The 13973-nt window shown below is 42.2% G+C and overlaps 1 protein-coding gene across 1 annotated transcript in view; it reads left to right on the top strand.

The window, feature by feature from the left end:
• LOC126188139 (uncharacterized) overlaps positions 1-13973 on the top strand; it is a 102123-nt gene that overhangs the window by 27997 nt on the left and 60153 nt on the right. The window contains exon 2 of the mRNA XM_049929629.1: positions 6778-6911. Within this exon, the coding sequence (XP_049785586.1) occupies positions 6828-6911 (84 nt within the window). The 5' untranslated portion in view covers positions 6778-6827. The remainder of the gene's footprint in view (positions 1-6777; positions 6912-13973) is intronic.

Raw genomic sequence — 13973 nt, 5'->3', positions numbered from 1 at the left:
ATCCAAAACTAGTTTAAAGTCTATTTTATTACACTATGGTAACATGTATGCATCTATATCTGCTTTACATTCTGTAGACATGAGAGGAAGCTATGAAAACTTAGAGATAGTGCTAAATAAAACAGGCTGTTCTGCTCATGGTTGGATGATATGCGGCAATCTAAAAGTAACATGCATGCTCCTTAGTCAGCAAAGTGGCTTTACGAAAGTTCTATGTTTCTTGTGTGAATGGGACACTACGGTTCGGGATCAACACTTGTGCAGAAAGAACTGGCCTGTGAGGGAGTCTTTAAAACCTGGTGAGAAGAGAATTCTACGCACAAACCTTGTAGATCCAAAAAACGTACTCCTAGCACCTCTACATATAAAATTAGGCCTAATGAAACAGTTTGTAAAGGCTTTGCGTAAAGATGGACCATGTTCTAAGTATCTCTGCCAAAAGTTTCCACACCTTTCAGAAGCTAAACTGAAAGAAGGCGTCTTTGTCGGACCTCACATTAGAAAATTGATGTTTGATGTTAACTTTGAATCCACTATGATCTTAAATGAGAAAGGAGCATGGGTATCAATCAATCAAGTCGTTACAAAGTTCTTAGGACATGAAAAAGAGCCAGAATATGTTCCTACTATAGTTACAATGTTAAAGAACTTTAGGAAGTTTAATGAGCCTGAAAGTTCACTTTTTAAACACTCGCTTGATTACTTCCCGGACAATATGGGAGATGTTAGTGAGGAGCAAGGAGAGAGTTTTCACCAGGACATTAAATTGATGGAAATACGCTACCAAGGCCGCCGGAACACCAACATGATGGGGGACTACCGATGGTCACTTCACCGAGAAGTTCAGCAAGCGACTCATCGTAAAAAAAGCTACACAAGAAACTTCAAAGAACAAAGAGAAAGAAAATACAAACCAATTCCAGCTGACAAGTGATATCTCTTTTAACACATATTGTTTTAAGTAGCTTACTGTGAATACAAACCATAGTTATGTTGTAACAAAGCGTTTCATTAAATTCCCCGATTACCATATAGCGTAGGATCTTTATACTATACAATAAAAAGCATTTTGCTCGAAAAATGTGGATGAATACAAAAAAAAAAATTAAGGCTAGATTTGGATTCAGCTCATGAAAATCTATAAAGGTAAGCTATCAACGTAAAAAAAGTTTTTCAAAAAAATTTTTCGTTGGCCTGTGTAACCATCGAGTGGCTTGACTCTTGTGGAGTGAAAGGCAGTGTCCATGTTGCGGTGCCTGGTGAGTAACAGTGGATATCGCCTCTATGCAGAGACCACCAGTTCTATTGATCATTAACGCAGAACCGAAATCAATGCTTACGGCAAGTGACATACCTACACAGTGTCATGCACTGATGAACGCATCTATTTTATTTCCCAGGAACGTACTCACATGTATTAAATTTTATAATTTACGTAGCATCGGCTACGTTGATTGTGTCAGTCGTATTATTTCCCACAGCTGAGCATCCCAAAATGAACAGACTTGATGTTGCGATCATTCCTCTCATTTACAGCTTCGCAGATAACGGTACTGCTGTCAGAGGCAATTATAATGGTAACGAATTTTCCATGTGGCGTTTGGATTGAGTACTCATTGACACAGAAGTTTATGCTCAACTAAAGTTTAGATGAATTTGGCCTCAGGTGATGCAGTAGGGCCTCTTCATAGATGAGCTGAACCAGTGCGTAAGGCACTGAAATCGCTTTGTAATGGAGTTAAATACGTCGTCCTGTCATACGTGTTTTGGTTTACTGAAGGGAAGACTGCCGTTTTACTTCGCCATTTGTGCTGTCCGAATCTATTTTTCCTTCAAATAGTCGCGTCATTGACGAGGTGCTAGGATACAATCCTACTTAAAAGGTTGTGTTGTAGAAAATTTTTCGTATTGCACATTATCGATATAGTCATCCATCAACTAGGTGTTGAATGATCTGCTTATCTACGTCAGAACGTGTATTGTACGTTCAGGAGGCTTTGGGATGACAATTTGATTGATTTTATAGGTGTACACAACCAAAAACAAATAAAAAGTATTCCTGCATAGTAAGGACTAGTGCATCCCTTTTCTTCCGAGGTTTCTTTAAATTTCCTACGGGTGGAATTCACATTACCCAGAACCGTGTATGCTTATGCAGCTTTCCTGTTTTACCGTTTATCATTCCGTCGTCCTATCTTTTAGACGTTTGTGTTCCATTTATATAACTTCTCCTTTAGTCCACTGAATAGAATATCTCATATGGCACCGAAGTATTTCTACTCAGCCTTGGTTCTTTTCCCAGTAGTTTCTCTGCTATCTTAAATATTCCATCTCTCAAAGCTGTCCATTCACCTTCAAATGGTTTAAATGGCTCTGAGCACTATGGGACTTAACATCTGAGGTCATCAGTCCCTAGAACTTAGAATTTCTTAAACCTAACCAACCTAAGGACATCATACACATCCATGCCCTAGGCAGAATTCGAACCCGCGACCGTAGCGGTCACGCGGTTCCAGACTGAAGCGCCTAGAACCGCTCGGCCACAGCGGCGGGCCATTCAACTACAATTTTGTTTCTTTCTGCTGTTTCAGCAATCATTGTCTAATGCTCACTTCGAAACTTTAAACAAACTGTGGTTCTTTACGTAGGTCCCATCTCCTTAATTTATCACCTATGTGCAATGTGTTCAGTTTTTATCAGCAGTTCATAGCAAAAAAGGTGTGGTCAGATTACACTTCACCCCTTGAAATGTTTTGCAGTTTAAAATCCGGTTTCGAATCCTGCATCTTACGATTATATAAACTGTCTTCAGCTTTTCAGTGTCTCCAACATCTTTCATGTATACAACCTTCTATCATGATTCTTAAACCAAGTTGTAGCAGTAATCAAAATTGTGCTCTGTGCAAAATAATTACGATGCTCCTCCCCCTTTCATTCCCTTCTCACAGTCCATATTCCCCTACCGATTTTAATTCTCTTCCTTTTTTTGCTATCGAATTTTAATTCCCTATCTCAATTAAATTTGTGTTTTTACTAGCGACCTAAATAATTAATTTTAGCTCATGTAGCGTTCTTTCACCCGTTCTTCGTCTACAGAACATGTAAACATGTACTATTGTTTTGATTGTTAGCTTTGGATCTATCTCGTCTACAGTAATACGTTCCCTATGCTGTTCCTAATAGCACATTTTCATTCCTCTTTCCTTATTCATTGTCAAGCCTACTCCTATATTACTCATATCTGATTCTGTGTTGACAACCCTTTAAACACCTGAACAGAAGTTTCGTTCTTTTAGTCACAACACTTTACTATTTCCCATTGTGTCTACTTTCAAGCTACTCATTTCTAGTTTTAAATTCTCTAACGTACTATAATTTTCCAACCTAATAATATTTTTTGGTTGTTTGTTTGTTTTCGTTGTTATAGTCAACATCAAGTAATTATGTCGGAATGTACCTTTAAAGTCCGAGTCGATGGCTGGTAAGTAGCTGTGCCATGTGCAAAGTGAGCCAATTAGACATTCACCATCGGCGTAATTTGTCGAAAGTTGTAGGAACTACTCGTCAGCGAAGTCAGGTTCTAGTGCTTGTCTTAAACTGCTATTACGCCATGCAAAAACTTCATGACAAGATTGTAAATCCCACTTATTCTCAGCTGTTAATTATAATATGATAGTTCAAAGTTATTTTAAGCCTCGCCATGTTTGTCAAGCGAGACAATTATTACTCCTGAATCATATATCACACAGTTACACAGTTAATTATAATTCGCGAATGACATACTCAAGCCAGAATACACCCTGAAGAGCCAAAGAAACTGGCACACCTGCCTAACATCATGTAGGGCCCCAGCGAGCACGCAGAAGTGCCGCAACAGGACGTGGGAGGACTCGACTAAGGTCTGAAGTAATGCTAAAGGGAACTGACACCATGAATCCTGCAGGTCTGTCCATGCATCCGTAAGATACGAGGAGGTGGACATCCCCTTTAAACAGCTCGTTGCAAGGCATTCCTGATATGCTCAATAAATTTCATATCTGGGTAGTTTGGAGGGCGGCGGAAGTGTTTAAACCCAGGAGAGTGTTCCTGGAGCCACTCAGTAGCAATTCTGGACGAGTATGGCGTCCCTTTGTCCTGCTGGATTGCTCAAGTCCATCGGAATTCACAATGAATGGATTCAGGTGATCAGACAGGATGCTTACGTACGTGTCACTTGTCAGAGTAGTATCTAGACGTATCAAAGGCCTCATATTACTCCAACTGCACATGCTCCACTCCATTACCGAGCCTCCATCTGCATGAACAGTCCCCTGCCGTCAAGCAGGGACGTCCATCCGCTCGATACAATCTGAAATGTGACTCGTCCGACGGAGCAACATGTTTCCAGTCATCAACAGTCCAATGTCGGTGTTGGCGGGCTCAGGCGAAGCGTAAAGCTTTGTGTCGTGCAGTCATCAACACGACTGAGCTTTCGGCTCCGAAAGCCCATTCAATGGTGTTTCGTTGAATGGTTCTCACACTGACACTTGTTGATGGCCCAGCATTTAAATCTGCAGCAATTTGCGGAAGGGTTGGACTTCTGTCACGTTCAACGATTCTCTTCAGTCATCGTTCATCCCGTTCTTGCAGGATCTTTCTCCGGCCGCATCGATGTTGGAGATTTGATGTTTTACCGGATTCCTGATATTCACGGCACACTCGTGAAATTATTGTAGGAGAAAATCCCCACTCTATCGCTACCACCGAGCGAGGTGGCGCAGTGGTTAGCACACTGGACTCGCATTCGGGAGGACGACGGTTCAATCCCGTCTCCGGCCATCCTGATTTAGGTTTTCCGTGATTTCCCTAAATCGTTTCAGGCAAATGCTGGGATGGTTCCTTTGAAAGGGCACGGCCGATTTCCTTCCCAATCCTTCCCTAACCCGAGCTTGCGCTCCGTCTCTAATGACCTCGTTGTCGACGGGACGTTCAACACTAACCACCACCACCACCACCTCTATCGCTACCTCGGAGGTGCTGTGTCCATCGCTCGTGCACCGATTATAACAACAAGTTCAAACTTACTTAAATCCTGATAAGCTGCCATTGCAGCAGCAGTAACCAATCTAAAAACTGCGCCAGTCACTTGTCTTACATTGGCGTTGCCGAACGCAGCGCCGTATTCTGCCTGTTTACATATCTCTGTACTTGAATACGCATGCCTACACCATTCTCTTTGGCGCTTCAGTGTTTTTCGCACTTGGTTGTTCGATGATTTTTACAGACCCCGGAAGAAATTTCATCTTTATTCATTACAATCAATGCGAATCAAAGATGATAACAATGTGAACAAGTTGGCGGTGCGCGAAAGATCACTGCCGCGCCATCACTAATAATTCTGGTTGACGGAAACTCATGAAGAGAAACATGATACATTATACTACTTGCCAGATTAAAGGATGTAACGTTCCACGGTCAGACTGGTACAACATTCAGTTTGTTTTTCCTGATGACGTCATCCTCCTGTGAAGACCCAGTGCGGGTATCCTGTTATTTCCCTTGAAAATTTTTATTGCTCCAGTAAGTGTTTGGAGCAAGAAAAGAACAAACACGTTCCAACATAAATCATGCTGGTTTACTTTTTTATATGTTTTACGTCGTATTTAGAGCAACCAAAGATGAAGATGTGTACAGTATTTTGGGTGTTCAATACCTCTCATGAATAAGTCATGTATGGCCTCCTAATTATTAGTCTGAACATCCAAAACTTACTAGACTAAATATCCAAGTTAACTACGGGTGTAACACCACAGATGTTGTAAGAAGAAAGGTAAAATGAAAATTAATATTCTAGCAATGGTGCTCAAATTGTTTTACGAATAAATATCAACATATCATTTTCATCCTCCTGAATACACTCAGTACAGGATCCTGGTATCCTCTTGTAAGTTTTTTTATTGTGCCAGTAAATGGTTGGAGAAAGACAAGGATAAAAAGGTTCCAACAGAAGTCATTTCGTGGACAATCACAACTACTGGCATCGTTTTCTATCAGTGTTCAACCAGACAATAGTAATGTCGGTCGTCTTAGACGCAGTCATCTGCAGAAAGAATAACGTCAGCTCTCGAATGTTAGTACTACAGAGGAATGGCATACCCAGAACACGTTTTGTCTAGAATGTCATGTGACATGATTGATACCAAAAAACGCAATGACATTATCTAATCTATATGTAGTCGAGTTCTTAGTGCGCTTTCGTGTACAAAATTGCAAACTTCTCCCACAGATCAGGTACGGTGTCGCTTAAATTGTTTATTGCACTTCACCAATGTTGACATTCCTCAGGTGTGTTTAGAGTAAGACTGCAGTGCCAATTCTAGGCGAAGACGCGCAGTTGTGAGACACAGCATTCGCAGTAGGAAGGAGAAAGATTACCTGTCTGTCCCTTAAAGTGAATGCCATTACCGTTTATTCACCAAAGACAAGGGGCATTTCCTTCGCTAACCTCGTCCAAGACGAGCTAATCCTCCATCTTTAGTGACCCCTAAACGGAATGAAAATGAAGGGGAGTTATACTTTAACGTCTCAGCAACAGCGAGGTCGTTAGGAATAAAGCTGTAGTTCAACTGAATAAGGTTGAAGAATACCTCCGTGGCCAATTAAACCACTGTACCAGGACTCAATGTGATTACTGTATGATACGAAGTTTTCAGAGGGCAGCCCTCATAGTTTCCTTGATCTGAAAATTTTAATCATCATTAGCAAGCAGTTTTGTCACAGATATTTCTTGTGTTCCAGGACTGTTACTCATACTGGACCAGACGGCTGGACCTCCACAGCGACAGAAGATGTCGTCCAAATGGTGCACAATATCTGTGACAGCTTCTCTTACGCTGATGGTTGCAATGGTTTTGGCAAACGCCGAATTACCGGTACACAGTTCCATTCTACAAGCTTATTGTTAAACACAGAGTACTCTCTGCAGAGAGAGCGCTGTCTACGGTTGGTCAAATCTTACAGTATATCTTCGTTTTAGAATATCATTCTAAATTGAATGTGGAAAATAGTAGTTCTTCTTGAAAATTGAGTTACTGTGCTATGCTGCATGTTCACAGCATATGCATGACGATACTTAGGAGAATTAGTGATGGAAATGATAAGTGAAAACTATATGTAATATCATTTGTCCTTTTATTATGTTCCTCGTTTCTACAGCAAGACGTTCCAAATGTTACCTTTCCTGACCATCATATTCCACGAAATACTAGTGTTTCATTGACGCGTCTCCAAAGCTTCTTTTAAATACCAAGCTTCCGTTCTATCCAATAGTTTTGAACGAACAACTACTACGGCAATTGGTTTGCCTCTCAAATATGCTCTCAGCAGGTAGAGTGAGCACATTTTCAAAGGCAGTCAAAGACCGCACTATAATATCTTCAAAGGAAATTCGTGATATGTAGGAAGAATACCACTATAAACCACAAACGGAATTTCCCGTCGTCAGTAATTTTGACATCGCGCGGAGACGCGTTCAAAATATATAACGAGGTGATAAAAATCATGGGATAGCGATATGCACATAAGCAGTTGGTTAAAGTATCGCGTACACAAGGTATAAAAGGCCAGTGCATTCACGGAGCTGTGATTTGTAATCAGGTGATTCATGTGAAAAGGTTTCCGAGGCGATTATTGCCGCACGACGGGAACTAACAGACTGCAAACGCAGAATGGTTGTTGGAGCTATATGCATGTGTTAGGGAATTCAATATTCTGACATCCGAGAATGTGCCGAGAATACCAAATTTCGGGCATTACCTCTTATCATGAACAACGCAGCAGCCGACGGCCTCCACTTAACAACCGAGAGCAAGGTCCTCTGTGTAGAGTTGTCAGTGCTAACAGACACACAACACTGCATAAAATAACCTCAGAAATCAACGTGAGACTTACGTAAAACGTAACCATTAAGACAGTGCGGCTAAACTTGGCCTTAACGGGCTGTGGCAGCACAAGAACCACGCAAGCTCCTTTGTTAACAGCACGACATCGCCTGCAGTGCCTCACCTACGTTCGTGACCATATCTTTGGCCCTTTCCTCTTTTTCTTTTCTTTGAGTCATCAGCCTTCCCACTCGTTTGATGTGGCCCGCCACCAGTTCCTCTCCTGCGCCAACCCCATCATCTCATAGTAGCACTTGCTACTTACACCTCAGCTATTTGCTGGATGTATTCCAATATATGTCTTCGTCTATAGTTTTTGCCTTCTACTAGCTCCCTCCATTACCACGGAAGTCATTCCCTAATATCTTAACATATGTCCTATCATCATGGAACTTCTCCTTGTCAGTGTTTTCCACATATTCCTACCCTCCCCGATTCTACCCAGAACCTCCTCATTCCTCATCTTATCAGTCCACCACTAATTTTCAACATTCGTCTACAGCACCACCTCTGAAACGCTTCGATTCCCTTCTCTTCCGGTTTTTCCACAATTCAAACCGCTTGGTCTAAGGTGCCTTGCCACGGTTTGCGCGGCTCCCCCCGTAGGAGGTTCAAGTCCTCCCTCGGGCATGGGTGTGTGTGTTGCCCTTAGCCTAAGTTAGTCTAAGTAGTGTGTAGACCTATGGACCGATAATCTCAGCAGTTTGGTCCCATAGGAACTTACTACTGCTATAGTCCATGTTTCATTACCATACAATGCTGTGCTCCAACGGTACATTCTCAGAAATTTCTTCCTCAAATTAAGGCCTATGTTTGATACTAATAGATTTCTCTTGGCCTGGAATACCATTTTTGCCAGTGCAAGTCTACTTTTGATGTCCTCCTCGCTCCACCCGCCTCTGGTTGTTTTGCTGCCTAGGTTGTAGGATTCCTTCACTTCATGGACTTCGTGGTCATCAGTCCTGATGTTAAGCTTGTGCTACTTTTCATTACTTTTGTCTTTTTTCGATTTACTCTCAATCCATATTCTGTATTCATTAAAATATTTACTCCATTTAGCAGATCATCTAATTCTTCTTCGCTTTCACTGAGGGTAGCAATGTCAACAGAGAATCGTACCATTCATATCCATTCACCTGGAATTTTAATCCCACTCCTTAACCATTTTTTAATTTCCATCATTGCTTCTTCGGTGTACAGATTGAAGAGTAGGGGCGACAGACCACATCCCTGTCTTACACCCTTTTCAATCAAAGTTCTTCGTTCTTGGTCCTCCACTATTCTTATTCCCTCTACGCTCTTGCACATATAGTATATTTCCCGTCTCTCGCTATAGCTTACCACTATTTTACTCAGAATTTCGAACTTCTTGCACGATTTGACATTGTCGAACGCTTTTTCCAGGTCGAAAAATCGTATGAACTTTCTTTCCTTAGTATTACTTCCATTATAAACCGGAACGGCAGAATTGCCTCTGTGGTGCCTTTACTTTTCCTAAAGCTTCAGTTTACTTTTCCATTTTTCTGTGTATTACTCTTGTCAGTAGCGTAGCTTCATAAGCTGTTAAGCAGATTGTGTGACAATTCTAGCACTTGTCAGCTCTTGCAGTCTTAGGAATTGTGTGGATGATATTTTTCCGAAAGTCAGATGGTATATCGGCAGACTCACTCATTCATTCTACATACCAATGTGCATAGTCGTTATGTTGCCACTCCCCCCCCCCCCCCCCCCACCACCCGAATGATTTTAGAAATTCTGATGGAATGCTATCTACCCCTTTTGACTTATTTGATCTTGATTCCTCAATAGCTCTTTTAAATTCTAATACTGGATCCACTATATCATCTAAATCGACTCCCGGTCCTTCTTCTATCATATGTGAAAAATTTTCCCCCTCGTAGAGGTCTTAAATGTATTCCTTCCATCTATCCGCTCTCTCCTCTACATTTAACTGTGGACTCCCCGTTGCACTCTTAATTTTATCACCCTCACTTTTAATTTGACCGAAGGTTGTTTTGCTTTCCTATATGCTGAGCTAGTCCCTCTGAAAATGATTTCTCTTTCGATTTCTTCAGATTTTTCACCCCGTCATTTCGTCCTAGCTTTCCTGTATATCCTGTTTATTTCATTTCTCAGCGAGTTGTATTTCTGTATTCATGAATTTCCCTGAACAATTTTGTACTTCCTTCTTTCATCGATCGACTGAAGTATTTCTTCTGTTACCCATGATTTTTTTGCAGTTATCTTCTTTGCACCTATGTTTTTCTTTCCAACTCCTATGGTTGCCCTTTTTAGAGCTGGCTATTCCTCTTCAAGACAATTAAGCCTAGTCGAAACAAAGAATGTGCCATGCCTTGATGGAATTACTGTTTCACTACTACCACAGCCTCATTTTGCACGCGATTTTAAGGAACCGCCTGCAGAATTTCATCGAGAGTTAAAAAGTAAATGAATAATAAAAAATAAAATAAAAAAGCCCATGCGCCGGTGTTTCCTTTTTAGTGATTTGATGATGGGGAAGACTGACCGTCTAATAAAGTGATACATCAAATAAGTCTTCAGACACCTAGAAAAAAATACAACTGGTAACTCCTGTGAAGGATAAAGTAGGAGAAGGACCACTTGCATATGCAGTGTGTAACAGGTACCAATGCAGTTATTTTTATTGGTGACTTAGGACAGTGTACTGAATAACATTGCAGCAGTATTTACTTTATTTGTAGACTAATAATAACAGCTGTTGGGAGTAGTATGTTTTTAAGTTGGTTACTACCTTCTAGTATGTGAGTCAAGTGCAATCCATTAACGTTCTGCCAGGGCAGCAGGCCAGGTTTGGAAGTGTGGATGCATGGACGCAAAACGGTTAGCCTATACTGACGGACGTAGTTCACCTAGTAGTGCAGTTACAGTTGTGCAGATAACATCAAGTAATAAATTATGTGAGGTGTTTATGGAAAACTTGGAAACCAGGCAAGGATCGTACGAATCCAACCAGTTACCACAGTGTGGCCCTTGCCAGCTGTGTGGGTAAAGTAGTTACGATTATGCAGAGAACATCAGGTTTTAAATTAGGTTAGGTATCTAAATTTCTAATGAACCTATGTCCGGAAATGCATAGTTTCCATACTAGGGAAGATTTGTTCGATCATACATTGCTACAAAGACTGATGTCTAATACGCGCTGTACCATGCAGCCACAGTTACAGTGCGTGTTGAAAATGGTTTCCATGTGGTTCAGCGCAAGGGTGTACCTGCCGTAGCATGTTTCCCACATTCACATCGGCCAGGCTGCATCTGAACAGTGTCAAAGGCAGTGTGAATACGCTGTTCTGCTGTTCCAGTGTCTCCACGTCTGGAACGGGCTCCGCATACGCGGTACTTTTGAGATGGCCCCATAACTAGGAATCGCACGAGATCCAGTGAATGAGCACGCAGTGCAATTGGCCCACTCATCCGATCCATTGACCAAGTGAGACGGACGTTAACGGCTGGGCTGGATCATCGTGGATCAGCCACCTAACCCTTCGAATTATCAACTTCGCTTCTTCCAGCAGTGGAGGCAAAGTCACCCGCAAGAAACGCCGGTAGTTCCGGCCTGTTAGGCGACGTGGAAGGAAGACTAGTTCCAAAATACGGTCGCCAATTATCCCGGCCCAAACATTGCGGCTGCACCGTTGCTAATGATTCTGTCACCGTACCAATGTGGTTCTGCATACTATCCCATAAATGACTCTTATGAAAGTTGAAGATAACACTCCTCGTAAAGGTGGCCTCATCTGTGAACAGGATGGATGACACAAATCCTGGAATCGCGGCTGCCTGGTGAAGAAAAAACTTCTCTTTATGTAGAAAGTCTGTCGCCAGTAAGCACTGCACACGCTGTAACTGATAAGGGTAGTAAAAATTGTCATGGAGAATGTTCCACATGGTCGTCTGGCTTACTCTCTACTGGCTGGCCAACTGCCTGGTACTGACATGGCGGTCACCTTCCACAGTGTTAAACAAATTTCCCTCCAAGTCTGATGTACGAACATTTCGGGTACATACTTCCTGATTTCCTGCTTTCTGAAACGATCCTCTCTCAAACAAATGGCGAAATATTGTTGCAGACTTTGAATGCTGTGGTTGTTATCGCCGGGGATAGGTCGCCTGATACAAACTTACTGCCCGCCGCCCGTTGCCACTTGCCTTTCTGTTACTAAACACCATGTTGGCAAGCTCTTGTTTCGAATACGTGTACAACGCCGTATCGCATCCGCTAGAAGGTAAGTCAGCGAGAGAAGTGAATCGGACACAACATTATCAATGACTATGGCACCAGAAGGTGCTTGGGCATGACGTATGAGGAACATTACCACCCTCTTGGAGGAAACCATGCATACTGTGACTGAGGCTGCAGGGTACAGAGCGTATTAGGTCGCATTCACTGTAACAAAGTACGATTGAATTAAAGGTGTCTAACATGGAAATAATGCATAAGCTCATTAGACCTTTTTTGTTCCATATCCTCTGATCGATCAGTCCCTATAGTTTGTGCACGGTGGAAAAAATCACCCTGTATAAAAATATACGCACTTATGAATGAAAGTTTCCATAGCACTGGTAGGACATTTGAATTTTATATACTCATTATATTCCTGAATCATCTTTGCCGCAGGGGCTCAAAAATGTGATCAATATGAACGAAACTTTGCAAGTTATACGATTTGACTACTATTACCACTGGAATATGAAGAAACAACGAACACAACGAATACCCAGCCGTGATAGAAAATGATTTGCCGACGAACACAGTAGTGCACTCGATAAAGACTGTGCCAGACAACGAGCTCCTGTAATAAAAGAGGTGACAAAAATTAGTGAAGGCGGTAGCTTGTAGTTCAGTGACAGTTCGGGACAAGGCTATTTCGAGATGCAGCGGGAGCTGGACGAAGCCATTGCCTTATTTAACAATGGACAGAGCACCACTGACGTCACAGCTGGCATCAAGGCTATATACGGAGGAGGTCATCGATTTCATAACCTAGAAGTGCCCGGGTGAAACGGTGAAAACTTGTGGCAATGTACCTACCTGATGTAACTGGAGATTCGGCGACACTCTATTAATTCATATAGTCGCCGAATGACGTGTTCGTACACTTATAACTGCAAATTACAGTCACATTAATAGATTATCTCCATCCGTTCTCAACTTCACTGTCACAATTACTCGTGTGGGTAAGAACTTATTACTGTATTTGATGACCGCTTGTCATGCACCAAAGTAGTTACACTACAACATGTACTCTTTTCTTAGCCACTCCAGGGTATATCATCATCTTGTTGTTGATGTAATCCTGACATGAGGGCGGAAGCAAGTTAAGATATAGATTTGCCGTTTATTTCAGCTGACGACGATACGAGTGTGGTAAAGATCTTAAAGTAATGTGAAGTGTGTGGACTCGACGCTATTCTTTTAGGCTGGAGATTCTAGGGTGTTCAGAGTAGCTTGCTCATCCTCGTATTCCAGCAATCAGCTATCAGCTATACATTTTAATTATTTTCTGTACCTTCATTTGACGAAATGCGAGATGTTTCGTATGTGTGTGTGTGTGTGTGTGTGTGTGTGTGTGTGTGTGTGACTGCACGTGCATTTTTAGAGCGTCTTCCTGTTTTTAAGTGCCATTAAAGATTTACTATTTTGCGGCTTCTATCCACACTCGTCTCGTGAAATTTTATTACGGGTACTAAAGATTTCACTGTCGTGCGCCAACACCAACATACACTCCTGGAAATGGAAAAAAGAACACATTGACACCGGTGTGTCAGACCCACCATACTTGCTCCGGACACTGCGAGAGGGCTGTACAAGCAATGATCACACGCACGGCACAGCGGACACACCAGGAACCGCGGTGTTGGCCGTCGAATGGCGCTAGCTGCGCAGCATTTGTGCACCACCGCCGTCAGTGTCAGCCAGTTTGCCGTGGCATACGGAGCTCCATCGCAGTCTTTAACACTGGTAGCATGCCGCGACAGCGTGGACGTGAACCGTATGTGCAGTTGACGGACTTT

This window comes from Schistocerca cancellata, chromosome 5 (assembly GCF_023864275.1).
Source record: "Schistocerca cancellata isolate TAMUIC-IGC-003103 chromosome 5, iqSchCanc2.1, whole genome shotgun sequence".
NCBI classification, from domain to species: Eukaryota; Metazoa; Arthropoda; class Insecta; order Orthoptera; family Acrididae; genus Schistocerca; species Schistocerca cancellata.
This window is presented reverse-complemented; position numbering and strand designations above follow the sequence as displayed.